This window comes from Nansenia antarctica, assembly GCF_963989245.1.
Source record: "Nansenia antarctica genome assembly, chromosome: 6".
Classification (NCBI taxonomy): Eukaryota; Metazoa; Chordata; class Actinopteri; order Argentiniformes; family Microstomatidae; genus Nansenia; species Nansenia antarctica.
The window spans coordinates 69,882,968-69,910,325 of record NC_137676.1 but is presented as its reverse complement, the minus strand read 5'-3'; the positions used below and the strand labels follow the sequence as shown (position 1 = coordinate 69,910,325).

General features: G+C 47.7%; 1 protein-coding gene across 1 annotated transcript in view; it reads left to right on the top strand.

The window, feature by feature from the left end:
• LOC308160899 (proteasome adapter and scaffold protein ECM29-like) overlaps positions 1-27,358 on the top strand; it is a gene marked incomplete at its 5' end in the record, with an annotated part of 35,944 nt that overhangs the window by 5,576 nt on the left and 3,010 nt on the right. The window contains 39 exons of the mRNA XM_080534829.1: positions 1,845-1,984; positions 4,857-4,935; positions 5,163-5,282; positions 5,378-5,463; positions 5,835-5,910; positions 6,534-6,583; positions 6,933-6,999; positions 7,260-7,382; positions 7,717-7,820; positions 8,054-8,177; positions 8,310-8,390; positions 8,697-8,916; positions 9,605-9,696; positions 9,985-10,119; positions 11,716-11,887; positions 12,219-12,400; positions 12,967-13,068; positions 13,360-13,483; positions 13,694-13,839; positions 14,173-14,227; positions 14,483-14,597; positions 14,839-14,907; positions 15,149-15,266; positions 15,953-16,120; positions 16,538-16,617; positions 16,788-16,893; positions 17,018-17,065; positions 18,417-18,535; positions 19,836-19,986; positions 20,576-20,641; positions 20,945-21,034; positions 21,136-21,202; positions 21,611-21,702; positions 22,199-22,265; positions 22,518-22,715; positions 24,979-25,190; positions 25,562-25,605; positions 26,114-26,306; positions 26,869-27,013. Coding sequence (XP_080390955.1) covers positions 1,845-1,984; positions 4,857-4,935; positions 5,163-5,282; positions 5,378-5,463; positions 5,835-5,910; positions 6,534-6,583; positions 6,933-6,999; positions 7,260-7,382; positions 7,717-7,820; positions 8,054-8,177; positions 8,310-8,390; positions 8,697-8,916; positions 9,605-9,696; positions 9,985-10,119; positions 11,716-11,887; positions 12,219-12,400; positions 12,967-13,068; positions 13,360-13,483; positions 13,694-13,839; positions 14,173-14,227; positions 14,483-14,597; positions 14,839-14,907; positions 15,149-15,266; positions 15,953-16,120; positions 16,538-16,617; positions 16,788-16,893; positions 17,018-17,065; positions 18,417-18,535; positions 19,836-19,986; positions 20,576-20,641; positions 20,945-21,034; positions 21,136-21,202; positions 21,611-21,702; positions 22,199-22,265; positions 22,518-22,715; positions 24,979-25,190; positions 25,562-25,605; positions 26,114-26,306; positions 26,869-27,013 — 4,426 coding nt within the window. The remainder of the gene's footprint in view (positions 1-1,844; positions 1,985-4,856; positions 4,936-5,162; positions 5,283-5,377; positions 5,464-5,834; positions 5,911-6,533; positions 6,584-6,932; positions 7,000-7,259; positions 7,383-7,716; positions 7,821-8,053; positions 8,178-8,309; positions 8,391-8,696; positions 8,917-9,604; positions 9,697-9,984; positions 10,120-11,715; positions 11,888-12,218; positions 12,401-12,966; positions 13,069-13,359; positions 13,484-13,693; positions 13,840-14,172; positions 14,228-14,482; positions 14,598-14,838; positions 14,908-15,148; positions 15,267-15,952; positions 16,121-16,537; positions 16,618-16,787; positions 16,894-17,017; positions 17,066-18,416; positions 18,536-19,835; positions 19,987-20,575; positions 20,642-20,944; positions 21,035-21,135; positions 21,203-21,610; positions 21,703-22,198; positions 22,266-22,517; positions 22,716-24,978; positions 25,191-25,561; positions 25,606-26,113; positions 26,307-26,868; positions 27,014-27,358) is intronic.

Below are 27,358 nucleotides of genomic sequence, written 5' to 3'. Positions count from 1 at the left end.
ATATATATATATATACAGTGGGGAGAACAAGTATTTGATACACTGCTGATTTTGCACGTTTTCCCACTTAGAAAGAATGTAGAGGTCTGCAATTTTTATCATAGGTACACTTCAACTGTGAAAAAAAATAATAATCCAGAAAATCAAATTGTATGATTTTAAAGTAATTAATTTACATTTTATTGCATGAAATAAGTATTTGATACATCAGAAAAACAGAACTTAATATTTGGTAAAGAAACCTTTGTTTGCAATTACAGAGATCAGACGTTTCCTGTAGTTCTTGACCAGGTTTGCACACACTGCAGCAGGGATTTGGGCCCACTCCTCAATACAGATCTTCTCCAGATCCTTCAGGTTTCGGGGCTGTCGCTGGGCAACACAGACTTTCAGCTCCCTCCAAAGATTTTCTATTGGGTTCAGGTCTGGAGACTGGCTAGGCCACTCCAGGACCTTGAGATGCTTCTTACGGAGCCACTCCTTAGTTGCCCTGGCTGTTTGTTTCGGGTCGTTGTCATGCTGGAAGACCCAGCCACGACCCATCTTCAATGCTCTTACTGAGGGAAGGAGGTTATTGGCCAAGATCTCGCGATACTTGGCCCAATCCATCCTCCCCTCAATACGGTGCATTCGTCCTGTCCCCTTTGCAGAAAAGCATCCCCAAAGAATGATGTTTCCACCTCCATGCTTCACGGTTGGGATGGTGTTCTTGGGGTTGTACTCATCCTTCTTCTTCCTCCAAACACGGCGAGTGGAGTTTATGCCAAAAAGCTCTATTTTGGTCTCATCAGACCACATGACCGTCTCCCATTCCTCCTCTGGATCATCCAGATGATCATTGGCAAACCTCAGACGGGCCTGGACATGCGCTGGCTTGAGCAGGGGGACCTTGCGTGCGCTACAGGATTTTAATCCCTGACGGCGTAGTGTGTTACTGATAGTTTTCTTTGAGACTGTGGTCCCAGCTCTCTTCAGGTCATTGACCAGGTCCTGCCGTGTAGTTCTGGGCTGATCCCTCACCTTTCTTATGGTCATTGATGCCCCACGAGGTGAGATCTTGCATGGAGCCCCAGACCGAGGGAGATTGACCGTCATCTTAAATTTCTTCCATTTTCTAATAATTGCGCCAACAGTTGTTGCCTTCTCACCAAGCTGCTTCCCTATTGTCCTGTAGCCCATCCCAGCCTTGTGCAGGTCTACAATTTTGTCCCTGATGTCCTTAGAAAGCTCTTTGGTCTTGCCCATTGTGGAGAGGTTGGGGTCTGATTGATTGAGTGTGTGGAGAGGTGTCTTTTATAAAGGTAACGAGTTCAAACAGGTACAGTTAATACAGGTAATGAGTGGAGAATAGGAGGGCTTCTTAAAGAAAAACTAACAGGTCTGTGAGAGCCGGAATTATTACTGGTTGGTAGGTGATCAAATACTTATTTCATACAATAAAATGCAAATTAATTATTTAAAAGTCATACAATGTGATTTTCTGGATTTTGTTTTAGAAATTTTGTTTTAGATTCCGTCTCTCACAGTTGAAGTGTACCTATGATAAAAATTACAGACCTCTACATTCTTTCTAAGTGGGAAAACCTGCAAAATCAGCAGTGTATCAAATACTTGTTCTCCCCACTGTATATACTATGCGTGTGTATGCTAATGTGTGTGTGTGTGTGTGTGTGTGTGTGTGTGTGTGTGTGTGTGTGTGTGTGTGTGCGTGCGTGTGTGTGTGTGTATATATATATTCTATGCGTGTGTATGCTAATGTGTGTGTGTGTGTGTGTGTGTGTGTGTGTATATATATACTATGTGTGTGTATACTAATGTGTGTGTGTGTGTGTGTGTGTGTGCAGTGTAAGCTGGGCATAGTGAAGTTCATCGAGGCAGAGCAGGTGCCGGAGGTGGAGTCGGTGGTCCACCTGGTCGTGGCCTCCAGCGACACCAGACACAGCGTCGCCACGGCAGCAGACCTGGAGCTGAAGAGCAAGCAGAGGTAACCATGGTGACGGTGGTGGTTTGTTTATTTGTTTATTTAAAAGGATCCCCATTAGCTTATGCCGTAGCAGTTTGCTAATCTTCCTGGGGTCCACATATAATCAACAGACAAACACCTAATACATTAATACAACATACAGTGTTTCCTCCAGGAATTTTCACATTAGTGGCGGGGTGGTCGCATAAAACGCGTGCACGCGAAAACAAATATAATTTCTTAAATAGCGGTTAAGTCATTAAAGCCGAGCAGGTGATTTTATATAGAAGGTGATCAAATACTAATATTGTTATGTACGACAGTATGTCATTGCAGCACTTTGTTGCACTGTCGAATATTTCTCTGTTTCAGTGATTAAAGAAGAGGTAAAAACTCCTGGCCAAAGTTTAAAAGTATTTATTCAAAAAAGATCGGGTCCTCAGATTACAGGCACACGAAACAGTCACAACGTGATTCGAGGTAGTCAGCAGAGCAGACCGCTCCAGCCTCTGCACAGAGGTTTTATAGCGGCCCTCAGCCAATCACATCACAGTATGTTCTTGGCCAATCATGATCCTTCCTTCTAGGCCTCTGATTGGCCTAGACCCTCGGGGGCGTGCATGTGCGTGTGTGTGTGACTGCGCATGTGCGACAATTGAAAATCTTCCAGAGATCGTTTATAATGAAGTATATGAAGTAATAAAAATATACGTGTAATATGTGTAAAATATACGTGAATATATGTGTAAGATATACGTTATATAAGAAGGCTTATTAATGTGTAAAAATATACGACAGCACTTTACGACGTCACGTTCTGTTAGAGCTTTACGACTGTGTGTGTGTGTTGTCAGAATGAATGGCACTTGACAGTAAACGGATCTCAGTTTGTATACCTGTGTGGATCTACATTTATTAGCATAACACAAACATAATAAATTAGATAGAACAACCATGTTCATTAATGCTTGAGTTCATGTTCATGTTCGCACTGTTACTGTGTTGTGTGCCAAAGCACCCCTGTGATTGGTGGAGGTCACGGGCGGGTGCTGTGTGTGTTATTGAGACCGTTGGGAGAGAGAGCTCGGGTGAACTAAGAAAGTTGTGTATGAGATAGTTTACAATTAAACGCACAGATTACATGAGAGAAGCTATCTGTCATTATTTCAACCACTGTCCAAGTGGGGACGTTACAATACTTTAGGACGTTACAAAACGTTAGCCGCTAGCAGCGTTTTTAGCAGTCACCATTCTTGAGCAAAACATGATACAAACAAACATTCAAATACTCGTGTCGTCTTGATTTTTTTTTCGATTTCAATGTATGACGCATCATTTGAAAGCTTACCATCTGTAGTTTCAGACTATGTAAACAAACGAAAAATTACGTAAGCAAATGGTTATTATTTATCTGGTATAGATACCACTTCTGCGCCGAATGTACCGCCACCGGCACAAATCCGCACCCGACATTGTAATTACCGTAATTTCTAAACGGTTTGTGCTATCGAAAAAAATCCAACTGTCCCTGAAAGCTGAGATGTTGCACTTCAACCAACATATAGGGTATTACGGTAAAATGTGACGTGAGGACATTCTCAGAGTCAGTTTACTCACAGTGATTGGTGGAGCGTTCAGGGACACATGCTTTTTTCAGTTCTCCGGTCATAATAACTCGCTGCCTTTCTGCGCAGCCTGAATCAAAGTGGACTGTCTGAATCATTTGGTGGCGGAGGAAATTCATTCGTGGCGGCCCGCCACCAATAAATGCATATAGAGGAAACACTGAACATATAATACATTAAAGGGACAATGCGTGACCCTCCGCGACATCCAGTGGTGAAAACAAGACAAACAGATCCGGCAGCAATCAAACATGATATTTGTATTAATTTGCGTATAATGCAATGCACAAAAGCATTTTCCTGGCCTTAAAATGAGCGGGTGTCTTCGTGGAGGCCGCCATGTTGAATTAATTGTAAATCAATGGAACATTCAGCTTCACCCCTGGATGTCACTTAAAGTCACACTCAGTCCCTTCAAACATAGGCCTACAGATGAATGCCATATTCGATTCCAGTCAAATCCTCCAACCTCATCCCCACCACAAGATGTCGCCAAAACTCACACACTATCCCCCCGATACAGTAGTAAATACAACAAAATAAACTAAAATAAATAAAAATTTACAAAAAGGGCAAATATTATTAAGCCATTAAAATATAAAGACCTATAAAGACATGATCCTAACGCAATCATGTCTTCGATGAAAAAAGGAATCAACCAAAATAAACAAAGTAAAATAAAACAGCTACCTGTCATCAGCCACTTAATAGGTGCCTCTTCAGTCTCTTTTTGAATAACCTTTTACTTTTTTCTTGGCGGATATCAAGAGGTAATTCATTCCAAATTGTACTAGCTCTATAAAGCACTGTTCTTTTCAAAAAATGTGTTCTTGGGTGGGCTTTCATAATGTCACCATTGCCGGCCTTCCTGGTATGGTGGTGATGATGATGTCACCCATTCAGAGAGAATTCTGAATGTCTTCAGGTTCTCATTGAGTGGATTAGCCCTTTAGGTGACCAGTAGAAATGTTTGGGTCTAAAACCTCCTGACTGGGTCTTGGTCCGGATCCTCCAGGGTTATGGGGGGTATTCCATCATTGTCGCTAACGGAAAATCCAAGCTTATGTTTGATGAGTCATGTGGGAGATTTATCAAAATAAGGCTGGATTTTTTTTTTATAAATCTCGGGAGACTTGGATAATAAGCCTGGATTTTCCTTTAGCGACGTCGATGGAATACCCCCCAGGTCTTGACTTCATCTCTGTTGTAGTTTTTTATTTAGGTTTTTTTAAATAAAAATATTAATGTTGTTTATTCCAATTCTGCAGCATCGTCGACTGGAACAACCCTCTGATCATCAACAAGATGTACAAGGTCTACCTGGGGGACATCCCTCTCAAGACCAAGGTAGAGGAGCACTCCTCACTCTTCCTCTCTTCACTCTCTTCCATCTGTCACTCTTCTCCTCCTTTCAGTCTTCCTCATCGTCCTCTTCTCTTGCGCTTCTGCTCTCCACTCTTCTCACACTTCCATCAGATATATATTAAAGCTAAATGTGAACAGGTGAATGGAGAAATAACTGTGTGTGTGTGTGTGTGTGTGTGTGTGTGTGTGTGTGTGTGTGTGTGTTCCAGGGAGCCAGTCTGAAGCGGGAGCTGAAACACGAGCCGGTCAGTACCAGAGTTAAGCTGAAGATCCTGCCTCACCTGCTACGATCTCGCTTAGCCGCAGAGTGCTTCCCAGCCAACATCCAGGTAGGGTGTATGTATGTATGTGTGTGTGTGTGTGTGTGTGTGTGTGTGTGTGTGTGTGTGTGGTTGTGTACTCACCATTCCTTCCCTCTCCACAGGTGGTCTATGACGGTCTGTTTGGTTCCAACACCAACAACAAGCTGCTGTCCCTCACACTCCAGTTTGTCCACCACATCTGCAGTGTGTAAGTAGCCTACACACACACACACACACACACACACACACACACACACACACACACACACACACACTCCAGTTTGTCCACCACATCTGCAGTGTGTAAGTAGCCTACACACACACACACACACACACACACACACACACACACACACACACACTCCAGTTTGTCCACCACATCTGCAGTGTGTAAGTAGCCTACACACACACACACACACACACACACACACACACACACACACACACACACACACACACACACTCCAGTTTGTCAAAATAAAAGTCTGAACGTTAATTGTCCAAACATTAAATTGGCTGCCGACTTGTTACCCCTGTCACCAGGCTGTGTCACAGTAGTTTAACCTTGTTTCTCCACAGCTGTCCTGACACCAACAAGCCCCTGGGACTGATGCTGCTCAACGGCCTGACCAAGCTCATCAACGAGTACAAGGAGGTACGCCAACCAATCACAGCCCTGTTATGATGTCACCAACCAATCACAGCCCTGTTATGATATCACCAACCAATCACAACCCTGTTATGATATCACCAACCAATCACAACCCTGTTATGATGTCACCAACCAATCACAACCCTGTTATGCTATCACCAACTAATCAAAACCCTTTTATGATATCACCAACCAATCACAACCCTGTTATGATATCCCCAACCAACCAAAACCCTTTTATGATATCACCAACCAATCAAAAACATTTTCATTGGCAAAGCAGAACAGTAAAACGCATATTTCATAGAAATATTCACTACAATAGAATGTTTTCAACATGTATGTTGTTATGTAATGCGGTCCTGTGAGTTCTGTGTCAGAGAGTTATAATAATAATATTAATGTATTACATTTAAAGCATTTTTCGTGATATAAGATGATGGCTTGTGATGCTCATTATGGCATGTTTGTGGTGTTGTAGCTGATAAGCAGGTGTGTGTGATAAGCAGGTGTGTGTGATAAGCAGGTGTGTGTGATAAGCAGGTGTGTGTGATGAGCAGGTGTGTGTGTGTTTGCCGGATCCTAAGCTGCTGTGTGTTGCTGTGTGTGTGTGTGTGTGTTTGCAGGATCCTAAGCTGCTGTGTGTTGCCTACTCTGCTGTGGGAAAACTCTCCAGGTAAGACTGGCGTTCTCACACACACCGCTGTCCTCACATTTATTATTATTATATTATTATTTAACTGCATTTCGTTGTATAGTACTTTTTATAGTACTATTGCGATGACAATACAGTTTAATCTAATCTAGTAAAATGTTATGACCGCCAACGGCCCCTGGTCATCTTTTTGTGATGGCTGATGGTAGATGATTCACTGTCTTACTTAGACAAATGTATTTGTTGTAAGTGGCTCTGGATAACGGCGTGTGCTAAATGGCAGAAATGTAGAAATGTATCAAGGGAACTGTTTGAAGGCGTGTTGTCCACGTGTGAGACCCGTGTGTCTGTCCCTCCTCTCCCTCCGCAGCCGGATGCCTCAGCTCTTCACCAAGGACATCGCCCTGGTGCAGCAGTTCTTTGAGTCCATGTGCAAGGTGAGTTATAATGACATTGTTGTTTAACCCCAAAAAATCTGTACTGTATTTGACGTGTTTAATGTAAACATGACGTCTGTGTGTGTGTGTGCCTCTAATGTGTTCCTGGTGTGTGTGTGCGCTCGCGTGTCTGCGTCTGTATGCTTCTAATGTGTTCCTGGTGTGTGTGTGTGTGTGCGTGCGTGCGTGCGTGCGTGCGTGCGTGCGTGTGTGTGTGTGTGTATGTGTGTATGCTTCTAACGTGTCCCTGGTGTGTGCAGGAGGAGCCTGACGTGCGCCTGGCCATCCAGGAGGCTCTGTCCATGATGGTAGGAGCCTACGCCAACCTGCAGGGGGCGCTGCTCAACCTGATGGAGGCCCTGGTGGCTGCTTACATGGGCAAGGTACCGACGCCGTCTCCATGGCAACCACGTCCGTTTTTTTATTGTTTACATGTGTTTGATGTAGCCAGTATGAATGTCACTAGTGGAATTCTTCTTCTTCTACTTCTTCTTCTAGTTCTAGTTCTTCTTCTTCTTCACATCAGGGGGGGTATTCCAATAACGTCGCTAAAGGAAAATCCAGGCTTATTTTTTATGTCTTGCGAGATTTATCAAAATAAGCCTAGGTTTTCCTTTAGCGACATTGATGGAATATCCCCCTGAATACTGTGTCATATGCTCATTATTATTGTTATTGTGGCTGACGTGTGAATACTGTGTTGTGATTGGTGGACAGCCGGAGGTGCAGGTTCGCCAGGTGGCCATGAAGTACGCCAGCATCGTGTTCGGCCCTGATCACGTGCCCTCCAGATACCTGCTCCTATTGGCTGCTGGAGACCCGTGAGTTTCACCCTAAGCACACCCATTACCACTGGTACACCAGTGATGGTCAACGCGATTGTCACCTATTTAAATTTGTTGAACATTTCGTTCAAGTGTCCAATAGGCGGTTGATAATTAAATGTATTTAATGTATTTATGCTTACTAATGACGGTGGACAGTAAATGTGTCTGTGTGTGTAGGAGAGAGGTTATTCAGTAGGGATGATGTGTGTGTGTGTGCGTGTGTGTAGGAGAGAGGAGGTGAGCGGAGAGGCCCAGCGGGTGCTGAGGGCGCTGCCCGCTAAGAGCCCTGAGAAGGAGGGCTCCAAACCCATGCCCTCCTTCCCTGAGATGGTCGCCTACATCCAGGAGAAGGTGAGATCGCGTCCCAAACCAACAACCACACACCCCCTACAACCACCAACCCTCTACACCCACGCCCTCTTCTTAATTTGTCAAATAAATGTCTCTGACCTTGTTCCTTCTGACCTCTGACCTCTTTTCCAGGCCGCTCAGAGGATGAAGACGCCGGCCAAGTACATCATCGGGACGTCCACTCTCCCCTTCAACCCGTCTGCCTTTGGCGAGGTAAACACACACAACACACACTTGGGGCAGTGTTAATTTTGGCAGACTATTTTACATTTAGTCTTAGTCTTTAGACGAAAATGCACATGAGTTTTAGTCACATTTAGTCATTGTTATCCTTCTTAGTCTTAGGTCTAGGTTTTAGTCAACAAAAACTCAAACTCAGAAAAGTTTCATGCGTCTGCTTCTTCTTCGTCAGTTTCATATGACCTCACTTACTGAGGGGAGGGGGGAGAGAAAGAGAGAAAAAGAAAGGAGTAGAGAGAGATGATGACCTCACTTCCCCCCCTGTCCCGCCCCCCCCAGATCGTGCTGTACCTGCGTATGTGCCTGGCCTACAGTGCCGGGGCCACGCCCCTCTCCAAGAGCCTGGTGGACATGCAGGACGACGCCCCCGCCATCGGCCGCTACGTCCACGCACTGCTGTCCTCCGAGCCCATGACCTCCCCCGGCCTGAAGGGCGGCGACACCAACCCTGTCCAGGTGTACATGGACCTGCTGCAGCAGCTGCTCTCCGCCATCGGAGGTAACCACTCACGGATCATAGAAAGATTATATATATATATGATAATATAGGTGTGCGTTCGTAAATTCGCTCTGAGAGTGCCAGAGCGCACACTGTCTCAGATCATAGAAAAATTATATATATATATATATATCGTCACCTTCTTAAAATAATAGCTTACATCGCTTTTTAGGAATGTAAATTATAATATACATATTCTAGATTTGGTTCAGTTTATTCTGTTTTTCGCAAAAAACTTAAGAAGGTGACGATATGATAATATAGGCTGCGTTCGTAAATACGCTCTGGAAAATCTGATCAGCACTCATGGAATGGCTCTTGTCCAATCAAATTACTTGGTCGCTCTATGACGTTGAACCCAGTGTGCACACTCCGGCACTCTCAGAGCGAATTTACGAACGCACCCATAATATACAGTATATGTCATTTCTGTTTATTTTTCCTTTATTTAACCAGAGAAGTCACATTGAGATGTACATGTCTTTTTAAATATTATCCAAAGCCACTTACAGTACAGCGAGTCCATACATGATTTGTATGTATGGTCCCAGCGGGAATCGAACCCACAACCTTAGCATGTACTCTACCAACTGAACGTGCAGGACCTGCAGAGACCTCATCTAATTCCAAAGGAAACTCAATGTGTTCATGCACTTCATGCATGTTGTCTTTTCTGTTCTGTCTGTAGGAATCCCGGTGATGTACTGTCTCCTGGAGGTGGTGTCTGTCTGCCCTCACAAACTGGCCCCCAAATTCATCGACAGAATCGACTGGATCAAAGTAAGTCTCTCTCTCTGTGTGTCGCTGTGTGTCCCACTCGCCTACCTCCACCTCTATTGAATAATACAACACGATCCATGATAATCCATACTGATGCCAATCCATTCTACACTAAGAGCTCATGCTAATCAACGCTCATGCTATCTCATGCTATGCTAATCCATTCTAATACTGATCAACGTTCACGCTATCTCATGCTATGCTAATCCATGCTAATGCTGATATCAATGTTGACGCTAACCCATGCTATGCTAACCCACGCTAACGGATGTGTCGTCCCCTCCTCAGAGTGTGATGAACACGAACAAGGAGGACATGCGGGAGCTGGCGGCCCAGCTCTACGCCACGGTGGTGTCCACCATGTCAGGGAACGAGCTAAAGACGGCCGTGCAGAACCTGATCAAGATCACTAAAGACACTCACGTATGTCCTGTCCCCCCTCACACACACACACACACACACGTATGTCCTGTCCCCTCACACACACACACACACGTATGTCCTGTCCCCTCACACACACTCACGTATGTCCTGTCCCCCCTCACACACACACACGTATGTCCTGTCCCCCCACACACACACACACACACACACGTATGTCCTGTCCCCCCTCACACACACACACACACACGTATGTCCTGTCCCCTCACACACACACACACACGTATGTCCTGTCCCCCCTCACACACACACACTCACGTGTGTCCTGTCCCCTCACTCACACACACTCACGTATGTCCTGTCCCCTCACACACACTCACGTATGTCCTGTCCCCTCACACACACTCACGTATGTCCTGTCCCCCCTCACACACACACACTCACGTATGTCCTGTCCCCTCACACACACACACGTATGTCCTGTCCCCTCACACACACTCACGTATGTCCTGTCCCTCACACACACACACACACACACACGTATGTCCTGTCCCCTCACACACACTCACGTATGTCCTGTCCCCTCACACACACTCACGTATGTCCTGTCCCCTCACACACACTCACGTATGTCCTGTCCCCTCACACACACTCACGTATGTCCTGTCCCTCACACACACACACACACACACACACACGTATGTCCTGTCCCCTCACACACACTCACGTATGTCCTGTCCCCTCACACACACTCACGTATGTCCTGTCCCCTCACACACACTCACGTATGTCCTGTCCCCTCACACACACTCACGTATGTCCTGTCCCCTCACACACACTCACGTATGTCCTGTCCCCTCACACACACACACGTATGTCCTGTCCCCTCACACACACTCACGTATGTCCTGTCCCCTCACACACACACACGTATGTCCTGTCCCCTCACACACACTCACGTATGTCCTGTCCCCTCACACACACTCACGTATGTCCTGTCCCCTAACAGGGGGGGTCAGGTCCATTTCAATTCAGGAAGTACATTTTCAAAATGACAGTTGGAATAGGAATCTAACTATTCCAACTGTCATTTAGAATCCTATTCCAACTGTCATTTTGAAAATGGTCTCCTTCCCTGAGGGGATATATTACTGTAATATTATATTATTTTGCATTTATATTGATATTATATTATTTTACATTCATTCTAATTTGTAGTCTACATGCCCCATACCCACTTCACAATTCTGTTTTATTTTTTGCTGATATATTGTTGTTTGTTATGTCCTATGCCCCAACCTGACCAAGTACATTTCCTGTACGTGCAAATATACTTGGCCAAATAAAATAATTCTGATTCTGAATTCTGGTCTAATCATAAATTCAGTTAACTTCATGAATGGAAATTGAATTGAGCCTAACCTAATCTCTGTGGTCTCAACTAAACGTTTATACAGTTGTTTTTCTACACAATACTGTTACATGTTCGCCTCATAACAGCGTTTTTAGCACATTCGCGCCCTTAAACTTTTACTCTTCGATTTTGCCTTGTTTGTAATGGATAGATCATTATCATTGAAGTTGTCTCAGTTTCACTGAGCTGAATGTTAATCTGTGTTGCCTCTTGGAAACCCGCAGAGCCCTGAGAGCCAGCACGGCGCCATCTTGGCTCTGGGCTACATGGTGGGCAGGTACATGAGCCAGAGGAAGGCCGTCACCTCCGGAGACTCCGCCCACAACCGGGAGCAGCGCATGAACGCCACGTCCAAGGAGGACGAGGAACTCATCGCCATGGCAACCAAAACCATCGGTAGGGAGGTTATTAGCTTACATTATTAGCTTAATTTTTTCAGGAGCTCTTAAATTGTTTTGTCTACTTTAGTATCATCCACTAATCATGTCTCTGTGTGTGTGCCTGTGTGTGTCTGTGTGCGTGCCTGTGTGTGTGTGTGTGTGTGTGTGTCCGTCCGTCCGTCCGTGTGTGTGTGCCTGTCTACGTGTGTGTGTGTGTGTGTGTGTGTGTGTGTGCCCGTGTGTGTATGTGTCCCTGTGTGTGTGTGTGTGTGTGTCCGTGTGTGTGTGTCCGTGTGTGTGTCCGTGTGTGTGTATGCGTCCCTGTGTGTGTGTGTGTGTGTGTGTAGGCTCCTTCCTGGACAGCGCGTCTCCTGTGCTAGCCGTGGCGTCCTGCACGGCGCTGGGGGAGATCGGCCGTAACGGCCCCCTGCTGATCCCCAGCGAGGGCGACGCCTCCGGCCTGCTGACCAAACTCAACATGGTGGACAACCTGCTGGCCCGCATCCCCTCCGGCAAGGAGACCACCAAGGTAACCATGGTTACCACTTTTTAAATTTCAGTTACAGTTGGAAGTTGTAGGCTAAAAGCTCCATTTACTGCTTTACTGCTGGTAATTAACAGGGACTGTCCACGAAACTATAAAGTAATAAACTAAACTAATATTGTCATCAGGGCTCGTCCCCCCCCCCCCCCCAGGATGTTTGAACAGTGTGTCGCTGGATTTCATTCATCATCAATACCTGTCTCTGTCCTTTATTCATGTCACAATACTACAGAAAACACTGCTAAAACGCAGAATTAGCTGAGGAACATAACAACGCTTTCGCTTTCTTTTCTTTCTTTTTTTACAACAATGTCATTGCCGATCAAAATAGTTACTCTGTCATTAATTACTAATTATATAGTTTCATTTGCCTTGAAATGTTTACAGCATGCTTTTCAATGAGGAAAATGTTTAACTTAAGATAATTTTGGGAATCGACTGAATTGAAATGGAGTATAACCCAACTCTGATAGACAACACACGCTAATGTTGTTGTTGTTGTTGTTGTTGTTGTTGTTGTTGTTGTTGTTGTTGTTGTTGTGGTGGTGTAGATGAAGGAGCGAGCCATCCAGACCCTGGGGTATCTCCCAGTGGGAGACGGAGACTTTGCCCACCAGAAGAAGCTGATCCAGGGACTCATGGACTCTGTGGAGGTGGGCGACTCTCACAGGCTCTCACTGATTACCACAGCTTCACACTCTGACTTCATATGATATGACCTTCACTACACTCCATAAGAACTTCATACAACATGCAGAAAGAGTTGGTGCTCTTTTATATTTTGGCTGTTGTAAAATCTTTCTCCCTCCCTCCCTGTCTCTGTCTCTCTTCTACCTCTCTGCACTTTCCTCCTGTTCCCTCCCCCTCTGTCTCTTCCTATTTCCTTCTCTATCTACCTACCTATCTCCTCCTCTTTTCTTTCTTTCTGTCTCCCCCCCCCCCAGGCTAAGCAGGTAGAGCTCCAGTTCACCGTGGGGGAGGCCATCACCAGTGCAGCGATCGGCACCTGCTCTGGGGCCGCCAGAGACCCCTGGACCTGCCCTGAGGACCAGTACAGCCCCCCAGACAGTAAGACCACACACACACACACACACACACACACCACACACACACACACACACACACAGCCCCCCAGACAGTAAGACCACACACACACACACACATATACACACACACCACACACACACACACAGCTGCCCAGGCAGTCCTTGTCTCTCTCTACCTGTGTGTCCTACCTGTGTCTTACCTGTGTGTCCTACCTGTGTTTGTGCCCCCCAGGTGTGAAGAGTAATGACGTGGTCCCCTGGGTGTTGAACGCGGTCCTGGCTCGCTACATCCCCAGCCAGAACCCCCACATCCGCCAGGCCGCCTGCATCTGGCTGCTGTCCCTGGTCAAGAAGCTCAGCCAGCACAAGGAGATCATGGTGAGGGTCATAGGTCACGGCTGGGGTCACACTTGGGGGTCAAAGGTCAAGGCTGGGGTCACACCTGGGGGGGGGGGGGGGTCAGGATGGGGGTCAAAGGTCAAGGCTGGGGTCAAGGGGAGAGGGTAATACGGGAAAGTTATGGAAATGTTGAGCTCTTTGTTGATTGTTGACTTTCTCCTTTTCCTCTCTTCCCCTACTTCTCTCTCTTCCCTCCTTCTCTCTCTTCCCTCCTTCTCTCTCTTCCTCCTTTTCTTTCCTCCCTCCTTTTTCTCTCTTCCACCTTCTCTCTCTTCCCTCCTTTTCTCTCTCTCTCTCTCTCTCTCTCTCTAGTCTCACCTGAAGGAGATCCAGACAGCGTTCATCTCCATCCTCTCAGACCCTGACGGTGAGTACATCCATCTGTCTGTTCATCACACCCTGCATTCCTCCTTTTATTTATGTAGGCATCCATCCATCCATTCATCACACCCTTCATTCCTCCTTTTATTTATGTAGGCAGCCATCTATCAGTATATCATCTATCCATCCTGAGTGAAATGCTGTATTAGTCACCTAATGGTTCTCTCTTCTCCTCTCCTCCCTCTCTTCCTCTCCTCCTCTCCTCCCTCCCTTCCTCTCCTCCGTCCCGGGGCGTGTGCAGAGCTGAGTCAGGACGTGGCGTCTAAGGGCCTGGGTCTGGTGTACGAGATGGGCGGGGAGGCAGACCAGCAGGAGCTGGTGTCCACCCTGGTGGAGACGCTGATGACTGGGAAGAGGTGAGGGAGGAGGGGGAGGGAGGGAGAGGGGAGAGAAGGGAGGGAGAGGGAGGAGGAGGAGGGAGGAAGGGGTTAGTGTCCACCCTGGTCGACTTGGTAGAGAAATGCCCTTCTTTCCATCAATCATAACATGAATACTAATGTTAGTTGACGACACACATCAACAGAGTGGTTCCTAAACGGCTGTGTGTTGTTTTAGTTGTTACCGTAGTAACATAAACGGTTGTGTGTTGTCCTCCAGGGTGAAGCACGCGGTGTCGGAGGACACGGAGGTGTTCCAGGGGGAGGCGCTGGGGAAAGCCCCCGACGGGTGAGTCTGTCTCTGGTCTGCTTTTCCATTTCAATTCAGTTAATTCAGGAAGTCAACTGAAATTCCAGTTCCACATTCAATTAAACTGTATTGAGTGGATTGAAATGGAATCGGTCCTAACCCCGGTCCAGGCAAACTGACTGGCCAGGACGTCTGAGAAGGTGGCGAGGTGCCGAAATGTCTAGTATGTTGCTAGCATGCTAGCAATACATACAATAATATGACCGTTGACCTTCCACAGGCAAGGCCTGTCCACCTACAAGGAGCTGTGCTCATTGGCTAGTGACCTGAACCAACCGGATCTTGTCTACAAGTTCATGAACCTAGCGAACCACCACGCCATGTGGAACTCTCGCAAGGTGGGGGTGTGTGTGTGTGTGTGTGTGGGTCTACCTATAAAGGTGTGTGTGTGTGGGTCTACCTATAAAGGTGTGTGTGTGTGTGGGTCTACCTATAAAGGTGTGTGTGTGTGTGTGTCTGAGTGTGTCTATGAAAGAGGTGTGCGCGTGCGTGACCAGTCGTGGTCATGGTGTGTGTCTGCGTGTGTAGGCCTTATTTGAAAACCTTCTCTGGACTTGTCCTTCCTTCTTAGCCTCCTTGAAGTCAGGAGCTGATCTGACATGAGTGGACAGGTCACAGCCACCTCTCCACTGGCCTGCTTGGACCCATCCACTCACATCAGATCAGTGATGGCTTTCAGGAAGGGAGGAAGCGTTCAAACAGGGCCATGGTTTCACTGAAAATATATTCATTACTGTATAAGTTATCTCTTATGTTTAACGTCCCCCCCCTCCTCACTCTCTTCTCTCCTCCCCCTCTCTCCACCTCCCCCTCCTCTCTCCACCCCCCCCCCCCCCCTATCTCCACCTCCCCCTCCTCTCTCACTCCTTTCTCTCTCCTCCTCCCTCCCTCCCTCTCTCCTCCTTCCCACCTCTCCTCTCTCCCCCATCCCTCCTCCAACCCCCCCTCCCCTCTCCTCCCTTCTCTCCTCCCCTCCTCTCCTCCACCCTCCCCGCTTCCTCCCTTCCTCCCTCCCTCTCCACAGGGGGCAGCGTTTGGTTTCAACATCATAGCCACCAAGGCTGGGGAGCAGCTCGCCCCCTACCTGCCACAGCTGGTACCGCGTCTCTACAGGTACCAGTTTGACCCCAACATGGGCATCCGCCAGGCCATGACCAGCATCTGGGACGCCCTGGTCACTGACAAGACTCTGGTAGGACACACACACACACACCTAATATATACACACACACCTAATATACACATACACACACCTAATATACACACACACATCTAATATACACATACACACACCTAATATACACACACACACACCTAATATACACATACACACACCTAATATACACACACACACCTAATATACACATACACACACCTAATATACACACACCATGACCAGCATCTGGTACGCCCTGGTCACTGACAAGACTCTGGTAGGACACACACACACACACACACACACATACACACACACACACACCTAATATACACACACACACACACACACACACACCCCTAATATACATACATACACCCTCCACCCACTCCTAGCGGCTGACTGTGTGTGTGTGTGTGTGTGTGTGTGTGTGTGTGTGTGTGTGTGTTCCAGGTGGATAAGTACCTGAAGGAGATTCTCCAGGACGTCATCTCCAACCTGACCAGCAACACCTGGAGAGTACGAGAGTCCAGGTACATTGCTGTTATTATTATTATTATTATCATTATTATTATATATGGTGGTGACGATGATGATATAGGTAGAAATCGGAGGACGGGCTCATTGGAACAGTATCAAACACGTGTGTCTGTATTTGTATCTGTCAAAAAGATTGATTGATTGGTTGATGATGTCTGTTCAGCTGCCTGGCTCTGAACGATCTGATTCGCGGACGGCAGGCTGATGACATCATCGACCACTTGGCCGAGATCTGGGAGACCTTGTTCAGAGTGCTGGATGACATCAAGGTGTGTGTGTGTGGTTGTGTCAGGGGGTTGTGTGTGTGTGTGTGTGTGTGTGTGTGTGTGTGTGTGTGTCTCTCTCTGTCTGTCTGTTCAACTGTGAAATTGAACATCTCTTCTCTGTTCTCAGGAGTCTGTACGGAAGGCTGCAGACATCACCCTCAAAACACTCAGCAAGGTAGGAACAACTGTTATGACAGCCCATTCAGATGGAATCCCAAGCTGAGTCAACTGGGCATTTTCACCGTTCACACATGAGCCATGTCGGCAATTCCTAGGTTGCGCAATCTACTTGAATCATTACATGCATTCAACTGGATGCAGAACTGGAGCGCGACGGGCGCGTGGGACTGCCATGTACCATATACTGTATATATCTGCCATATCATACCTCTGTTTTATATTGAAAAATATGATGATAAATACATGTGGGATGGAGGTATGATATGGCAGATGTGTGGTGTGTGGCGGTCTCGCACGCCTGTCTCGTTCCAGCGAGTCAACTCGTTTTACGAGTGCTTACCATCACCAAGTGCGCTCGCCAAGGAAAGCACTTGATTACCGTTGATATAAACATACTATACTATATATATGATGGGAGTTACTTAAAAATGGCTTTAAAAAATGCCTTTCCACCAAGTGTCCAGTTGTGGAATTTTATTTAGTAGTAGCGATATTCGGAGTCTGGGGCAGTTCTCATGCGCTCTGCCCTGCTGGTTGCCCGAGGCAGCTGTGAAAGGAGACTGACCAGGCAATCTTCAGGCTTTCATTCAGACATGCAGCGACCCTGTAAATTGCATGGAATTATACATGGTCTCAACCAGGGTAATTGCCCGAGCGGATTTCCCTGGTCTGTACCATTCAGACTTACGTCGACCCTGGAAATTGCATGGAATATACTGGGAAGGCTCGTATGTGTGAAAGGGGCTTAACGCTGCTCTCCATCACGATGACTGCCAATGGCCCCTGGCCTGAGCTAGATTACTCTTCCTGCTATGACTGGTGAATTGATGATTCACTTGCTTAGTCAAATGTATCGATTGTCAGTCGCTTTGGAATAAGGTGTCTGCTATATGCCAAAATGTAAATGCTCTCCCTCCCCAGATGTGTGTGTGTGTGTGTGTGTGTCTAACTCTCTCCTCCCTCCCCAGGTGTGTGTGTGTGTGTGTGTGTGTGTGTGTGTCTAACTCTCCCCTCCCTCCCCAGGTGTGTGTGTGTGTGTGTGTGTGTGTGTCTAACTCTCTCCTCCCTCCCCAGGTGTGTGTGTGTGTGTGTGTGTGTGTGTGTCTAACTCTCCCCTCCCTCCCCAGGTGTGTGTGTGTGTGTGTGTGTGTGTGTCTAACTCTCTCCTCCCTCCCCAGGTGTGTGTGTGTGTGTGTGTGTGTGTCTAACTCTCCCCTCCCTCCCCAGGTGTGTGTGTGTCTAACTCTCCCCTCCCTCCCCAGGTGTGTGTGTGTGTCTAACTCTCCCCTCCCTCCCCAGGTGTGTGTGTGTGTGTGTGTGTGTCTAACTCTCCCCTCCCTCCCCAGGTGTGTGCCCGTATGTGTGAGTCCTCGGGGGTGGCGGCCCAGAGGACCGTGGCGGTGCTGCTGCCCACCCTGCTGGACAAGGGCATCGTCAGCAACGTGGCGGAGGTCCGCTCGCTCAGGTAAGACCACACACACACACACACACACGCACACCTCCACACACACACACACACACACATCTGTCCATTGGCGTGTGTCTGTTTATATAAGGTATAGGTGTGTGTGTGTGTATTTTTATATAAGGTGTTTTGATATACGGTGTGTGTATCTGTGTTTATATAAGGTGTGTGTATGTGTGTTTATATAAGGTGTGTGTGTATTTATATAAGGTGTGTGTTTATAGGTGTGTGTGTGTTTACATAAGGTGTGTGTATGTGTGTTTATATAAGGTGTGTGTGTATTTATATAAGGTGTGCGTTTATATAAGGTGCAGTGTTTCCTCCAGGATTTTTCACATTAGTGGCGGAGTGTTCTTTTTTTGCGCGCGTAGCGTATACAACACGCACTGGCGCTCAATACAAAGACGTAATTTCACCGAAAAATAGAGGGTGGCAACATAATGTGCCCTGTTTACCCGTACCTCCGCCGTTCTGTTCGTGGTGATTTGGGAGGCAATAGATTATTTTTGCCCCGCGCATATTGCCCTGTAATTAGACCACGCGACCACAGCTCCGTTGTGTCTCTTATTGTCCAAATGTTCCCTGAATTTCAGCTGCATGTTTTTCCAGCATGTAAATCCGTTGTCAATAAAAATTCGACTCCCCTTCTTTCCCCCTGCCAATACTGTGTCGTTTGTGACATTTACCAACGTTTATGCTATCAATAGTTCGAAGCTAGCGTTAGATGCGAGGCTGCTCGGGAACATTATTTGTTTCACAAAATAGCCTGATTTAGTTGACCATGAACATCAGAGACTAGACTACATTACGAATGTTCATTTAAAATACTCTATAGTGAGCACTGGTATAAGAACATGAACCAGAGAACAGCAGTAAATGCAAGAACCCAAGGTCGTCGCTGATGATGTTGCATTTTCGATTAGGATACGCTTACGGGATTAAAGGGACGGCGACGGGCGAAGAGAGAGGGAAGGGATTTCCAGAAATCCAAATGTCCCGCTAAATTCGGACCAATCACAAAACTGTTTTGCAAGCGCGTCGCCGACGAGGTTAATTGCAATATTGTAACATATTGTAACTTACTACATCCTAAATCGGAACGAAATGTAGGTCTGAAAGCGGCCTAAACTAGCTTCAATCTGATTTTTTTCTGTTCTCCGGTCATAAAGTGGACTGAATCAATTAGTGGCGGAGAAAATGTATTCGCGGCGGCCTGTGTATGTATGCCAGTGTGTCTATTGCATTTTTGAAAACTTGCACCTCACCTGAGCCCCCCCCTTGCCCCCCCTCCACCCCTCAGCATCCAGACCCTGGTGAAGGTCAGTAAGACGGCGGGGGCCAGGCTGAAGCCCCACGCCCCCCGCCTCATCCCGGCCCTGCTGGAGGCCCTCAGCACCCTGGAGCCCCAGGTGCTCAACTACCTCAGCCTCCGCGCCACGGAGCAGGAGAAGGTACGCAGCTCTGACGTCCTCTAGTCTGGGGTAGCTCTGACATCCACTAGTCTGGTCTGGGGCAGCTCTGACATCCTCTGGTCTGGTCTGGGGCAGCTCTGACATCCGCTAGTCTGGTCTGGGGCAGCTCTGACATCCGCTAGTCTGGTCTGGGGTAGCTCTGACATCCACTAGTCTGGTCTGGGGCTAACCACCTAGCTCTGACATCCACTAGTCTGGTCTGGGGCAGCTCTGACATCCTCTAGTCTGGTCTGGGGCAGCTCTGACATCCTCTAGTCTGGTCTGGGGCAGCTCTGACATCCTCTAGTCTGGTCTGGGGCTAACCACCTAGCTCTGACATCCACTAGTCTGGTCTGGGCTCGTCCAGACCATTCATTCATTCATTCATTCAACCCTAGCTAACCTAAACCACCTAGCTCTGACATCCACTAGTCTGGTCTGGGCTTGTCTGAAGATACCGTCTGAACTCTGCTGTGTGTGTGTGTGTCTGGTGTGTGTGTCTGCTGTGTGTGTGTGTGTGTCTGGTGTCTGGTGTGTGTGTCTGGTGTGTGTGTGTGTGTGTGTGTCTGGTGTGTGTGTGTGTGTGTAGAACGCCATGGATGCAGCCAGGATCAGTGCAGCCAAGTCTTCTCCCATGATGGAGACCATCAACATGGTGAGACCACCACACCTGTCAACATGCGACACCTCAAGATGACCTCCTGCTCTTAAAGATACCAGTGATTTCATTGTCTTCTTCCCTCTCTCTCTCTCTCTCTCTCTCTCTCTCTCTCTCTCTCTCTCTCTCTCTCTCTCTCTCTCTCTCTCTCTCCCCCTCCCCCCCCCCCTCTTTCTCTCTCTCTCTCTCTCTCTGTCTCTCTCTCTCTCTCTCCCTCTCCCCCCCCCCCCCCCTCTCTCTCTCTCTCTCTCTCTGTCTCTCTCTCTCTCTCTCTCTCCCCCCCCCTCTCTCTCTCCACAGTGTCTGCAGCATCTGGATGTGTCTGTGTTGGGGGAGCTCGTCCCCAAGCTCTGTGACCTGCTCAAGAGTGGCGTGGGCCTGGGTACCAAGGTAACACACACACACACACACACACACATACACACACTGTAGAAGCAGGCATTATTAAGACTAACACCCCCCCCCCCTGGTCTGACGTGTGTCCCCTGCAGGCGGGCTGTGCCAGTGTGATCGTGTCCCTGACCGTCCAGTGTCCCCAAGACCTGACACCCTATTCAGGTGACACACCACCTCCTCTACACACACACACACCTACCATCCCAATCTATACACACACCTCCTCCTCTACACACACCTCCTCCTCCTCTACACACACCTCCTCCTCTACACACACCTCCTCCTCTACACACCTCCTCCTCTACACACACACCTCCTCTACACACACACCTCCTCCTCTACACACACCACCTCCTTCTCGACACACACACACCTCCTCCTCTACACACACCTCCTCCTCTACACACACACCTCCTTCTCGACACCTACACACACCTCCTTTTCTACACCTACCATCTCCTCTACACTGTCTACACACACCTACCATCCCATGTTAATGTGTGTGTGTGTGTGTGTGTGTGTGTCTGCGTGTGTGTGTGTGTCTGCGTCTGCGTGTGTGTGTGTGTGTAGGTAAGCTGATGAGCGCTCTGCTGAACGGGGTTCACGACCGCAGCAGCGTGGTGCAGGCGGCCTTCGCCTTCGCCCTCGGACACCTGGTCAGGGTGAGACACGTCTACCCTCCGTCTTACTCTTATTATATGTCGATGGAGAGAGGTGGGTTACTGTACACAGCAATGGCACTACTGCCCCCTAGTGGTCAGATCCCACTCTACAATGGTATATATGGGTTTATTTAGTTTGTCGATGTCTCCCTGTCCTGTGTGCAAATACATGACAATCTAAAACCTCAGTTTTTTTAGGGTTGTTCAGCTATGAGGTATAAGGTCATATATATAAGGTGTGTTTTCTGTGAGGTATAACGTAAGGTGTGTTTTCTATGAGGTATAACGTATGAGGTGTAACGTAAGGTGGGTTTTCTATGAGGTGTAACGTAAGGTGGGTTTTCTGTGAGGTATAACGTAAGGTGTGTTTTCTGTGAGGTATAACGTAAGGTGTGTTTTCTGTGAGGTATAACGTAAGGTGTGTTTTCTGTGAGGTATAACGTAAGGTGGGTTTTCTGTGAGGTATAACGTAAGGTGTGTTTTCTGTGGACTTCAGACGGCGAAGGACACAAGCGTGGAGAAACTCCTGCTGAAACTCAACACCTGGTATCTAGAGAAAGAAGGTAAGACAACAACATGGATGGATAAATGGATGGATGGATTGATAGACAGATGGATAGACAGACAGACAGACAGACAGACAGATACACCTGTTTCGATTTCTCTGACTAGTACGGAAAATGCCTCTCCCCCCCTCCTCCCTCAGAGCCAGTGTACATGTATTCATAGATAGATAGATAGATAGATAGATACACCTGTTTCTATTTCTTTGACTAGTACTGAAAATGTCTCCCCCCCCTCCCTCCTCCTCTCAGAGCCGGTGTACAAGTCCTCGTGCGCCCTGACGGTCCACGCCATCAGCCACTACAGCCCAGACGTGCTGAAGGGCCAGGCCACGGCCGCCCTGCCCCTGGCCTTCCTGGGCATGCACCAGGCCCCCGGCCCCGAGGAGGAGAAGGGGGAGGGCCGCGACGCTGCGCTCTGGACCGAGGTGTGGCAGGACCACGTGCCCGGTGAGACACGCAGGCATGCATGGACGCATGCACGCCTGTTCAGAAAATGAATGGGTACACACGCATGCATGCATATAGAGGCGACTGTGGCTCAGGAGGTAGAGCCAGCGTCTTATGATCGCACGATTGACAGTTCGGAGGTTCGAACCCAGGCTGGCCACGTGCCGAGGTGTCCTTCAGCAAGGCACAGCTGAACCCCTAATTGCTCCAGGGTCGTCGTCGTATGGCTCTGACCCCTGGCCTAGAGCATAAAATACCACATTCCAACAACTGACTGACAAGTTGATTTGCATTGGTAATAAAAACAAAAGAAAGAAGAATACACGCCTGTTCTGAAAACGGGTACAGAGCACACTCACACACACACACTCACACACTCACACACACACACACACACGCACACACACACGCACACACGCACACACTCACACACACACGCACACACACACGCACACACGCACACACACACACACGCACACAACGTAAACATGAATGCATGCTTACACACATATTCACACATACACACAGACACAAAACATGTTCATGCTCTCTCTCTCTCACACACGTATTCACACACACACACACACACACACACACCAGGGTTTCCGTTAGAAAAAATTGCCGCCGGACATCGTGTCCGGGAAGATTTCGATTTACCGGACAAACGTGATATATTCCGGACATATTAAAATATAATAAAAATATTTTTTTTCAAAATTATATATATTTTTTTCCAAATCTAATATAGCTGTTTGTCGCGGTGATTACTGTTGTGTAGCGGCCTATATATGCCATTTAATGTCTATTTCTCATCCGATACGATTAGATGCGAGCTATATAATATATAATAATATAACATGATTCGCATGCGCGCTATATTATGTCCAGCGCTGAACGGGCGCCTCTGGGAACTGAACAGACAGCATCGATCAATGAACGGACTCCACATTACGTTAACTGAAGTTTGTTAAATTGTTTGGGATTAATGTGAGTTTTCTATTTTCTCTTTCCAGTTTGACCCTTTTTTTATCAATAAAACAACGTCATTTCTATAACCAGGTCTCGCTGGTTGGGAACGCATTTCGTTTAGCTGATATGTTACGCAACCGAACAGCTTCGGGAAAACGAGTAGCAGCGCACATAGTAGTGAGCAAATACTGACTTCCACTTTTAGTCCTAGGCAAAGGTCCAACACAATCAATTATTACACGTTCAAATGGCTCCCCTATAGCAGGAATGGGATGCAATGGTGCGGGTGGAATGGATTGATTAGGCTTACCCGCCATCTGACAAGTATGGCAACAGCGGCAGTGCTTGGCAACATCCGCCTTCAGTCCGGGCCAAAAGAAATGTTTCAATATCAGCTGATAAGTTTTAGTTATACCTAAATGTCCTGACCACTGGCTCTCATGTGCTACAGATAACACCTGTTGTCTATAACCCACAGGCACAACCACTTGTTTTACAGTATTCCACTCACAACCATTTGCATTAGGAGGAGACCATTTACGCATTAATATCCCATCGTTAAGGAAATAAACTACGTTGCCCCCTATTTCAGATTCCTCACTAGCTGCATGTAAAAAACATTTGTTTAATGACTGATCAGCTACTTGAGCGACACGCAATCGCTCGCCGGTTACCGGGAGAGATAGGCTGTCAGCGGATGGTATGGTAGGACTCGGGGAGGATGGTAACTCTACCACTTTCTCCCTGGGAGAAGCTGAAACAATCGGGTTCTCATCCCTTTCAGAAAAGGCTTGCATAATCACACTATCACAGAGAGAAACATCGCTATCCTCCTCTCTGCCTCGACTCGATTGTGCACGAGTTATAGCGCACACCGGAAACAACCGCTGTTTCGCATAGGCAGCCTACACATTAGGAGACATCATCATGCCGGTGTCAAATCATATCATAATAAAAGAAATACATAGCCTATATATTCGTCTTTTTTAAAATAGAAGGAATCAGAATGTGAACTTTAGCGAATTGTATTCAAATTGTGCTTAGAGGGAATTATTTTCACCGGACATAAATGTCCGACGAGTTTTCATTTTGGCGGACTTCAATAAATTTTACCGGACAAAGACCGGTAATTACCGGTTAACGGAAACCCTGACACACACACACACACACACTTTACTACTCAAGACTACAATGTAATGATACTTTTCATTCATAGTGTTGTAAGCTACTGCCAACAGTCATCATAGCATTAGACCCTAACCTCTCCACCTTCCCTCCAAACTCTATTTCCCAGGAAGCTTTGGGGGCATCCGGCTGTACATGACGGAGCTGATCGCCATTACCCAGAAGGCCTTGCAGTCTCAGTCGTGGAAGATGAAGGCGCAGGGGGCCGCCGCCATGGCATCCATCGCCAAGCAACAGACGGGCTCGCTGGTGGCGCCGCACCTGGGCATGGTGCTGTCCGCTCTGCTGCAGGGCCTGACAGGACGCACCTGGACCGGGAAGGTGTGTGTGTGTGTGTGTGTGTGTGAGTGTGTGTGTGTACACGTGAGAGGGAGAAAGTTGCTGTGTGTGTGAGTGAGAGAGTAGCTGTGTGGGTGTGTATGTGCACATTGAGTTCCGATTTTAACAGAACCAGGGGGGTATTCCATCCACGTCGCTAAAGGAAAATCCAGGCTTATTTTTGATAACTCGCGGGATTATTCAAAAATAAGCCTGGACTTTTTTTTTTTATAAATCTCGCAAGATTGATCAGAATATGCCTGGATTTCCCTTTAGCAACGTTGATGGAATACCCCCCTGGTTGATTGAGTTGATGTTGCTCAGCATTGGTGTGTTGGTCTCCTCACCTGAGCCATGTGCCTCTCTCTCCCCAGGAGGAGCTGCTGAAGGCCATCGGCTCGGTGGTCTCCAAATGCAGGTGAGGTCGCGTCAGAAACCAGAAACGCTGCCTGACGACGTGCAAATGCAGCGACGTGTTGAGAGAGACTGAATGCGGCAAGATTTCACCTCAGAGGGAAACGGACAGGATTGTCAATCTGAAGCATATTCCAGCAACTGCTTTAGACAGCCTATATGTTTTTTGTGGGTCACATAGTTTACATTTGGGAACTTTTTAGTCAGTTATTAATCGGTTAATATGGTTGAGTCAAAAAGCAAAAGTAAACTGACATTTGCATCCCTAGTATCTTGTATGCCTCACTCAGAGTGTGTGTTTGTGTGTGTGTGTGTGTGTGTGTGTGTGTGTGTGTGACTGTGTGCGTTTGTGTCTGTGTGTGTGTGTGTGTGTGTGTGTGTGTGTGTCTGTGTCTGTGTGCGTGTGTGTCTATGCGTGTGCGTGTGTGTCTGTGTCTATGCGTGTGTGTGTGTGTGTGTGTGTGTGTGCCTATGCTTGTGTGTGTGTGTGTGTGTGTGTGTGTGTGTGCCAGTGCGGAGCTGCGTAAGGCGTGCCCGGGCCAGCCCAGCATCCCAGAGGTCATCGAGGTCGTTGTCAAGGAGTGCCGCAAAGAGAACCTGGTTTACAAGATGGCCGCCCTGCGCTGTGCCGCTGACGTGCTCCAGAGCACCGAGGAGGACCGCTTCAGCGACATGGCCGACATCCTGGTGCCTCTCATCAAGAAGGTAGGAGAGACACACCTAGCCTGGGCGGCTGTGGCGCAGGAGGTAGAGCCGGCATCTAAAGATCGCAAGTTCGGCAGATCGGCGGTTCGAACCCCGGCTGGCCACATGTCGAGGTGTCCTTGGGCAAGACACTGAACCCCAAATTGCTCCCAATGAGCGGGCCGGCGCCTGGCATGGTAGCTTTTCGTGAATGGGTGAATGAGAGGCCATTGTAAAGCGCTTTGGAATAAGGTGCTATGTAAGTCAGTCCATTTAACTCAGGGAGAGAGATGTCTGTTGGAGCGTTGAAGATGCTGTTTTTTCCCAGTCCTCATTTCTCTGCTGTTAGACCGAATATTTCTCGAAGTCTACTCAAGTGGTGATTGTGTGAATTGTGAAACACCAATTCTTCTCTGGTTGGTGGTTTACTGAAAGTGGTTCTCTCTTTATATTGAAATATTGAAAACAGAGTTTTCAGATTTCTGCCTCCCCTGCTAACTGTGCGTAGCTGTCTGAGGGGATGGTTCCATGTTTGTTTAACGTAGGTAAAACGTGGTAAAACATTCCCGACGTTCCCTGACAGAACTGTCCGGAGAGCGGCACGGAGCGGAGGACCCTGGAGGACGATGACGACCGCGACGAGAAGGAGAAGGAGCTGCAGACGGAGGCGCTGCTCTGCGCCTTCGAGACGCTGGGCAAGACCTGGCCCCGGAACACACAAACCCAGGGTAAGGTCATGACTGGCCCAGGAACACACAAACCCAGGGTAAGGTCATGACTGGCCCAGGAACACACAAACCCAGGGTAAGATTATGACTGGCCCAGGAACACACAAACCCAGGGTAAGATTATGACTGGCCCAGGAACACACAAACCCAGGGTAAGATTATGACTGACCCAAACACACAAACCCAGGGTAAGGTTCTGACTGGCCCAGAACTACGCACAAACCCATGGTAAGGTTCTGACTGGCCCAGGAACACACAAACCCATGGTAAGGTTCTGACTGGCCCAGGAACACACAAACCCAGGGTAAGGTCATGACTGGCCCCGGAACTACACACAAACCCAGG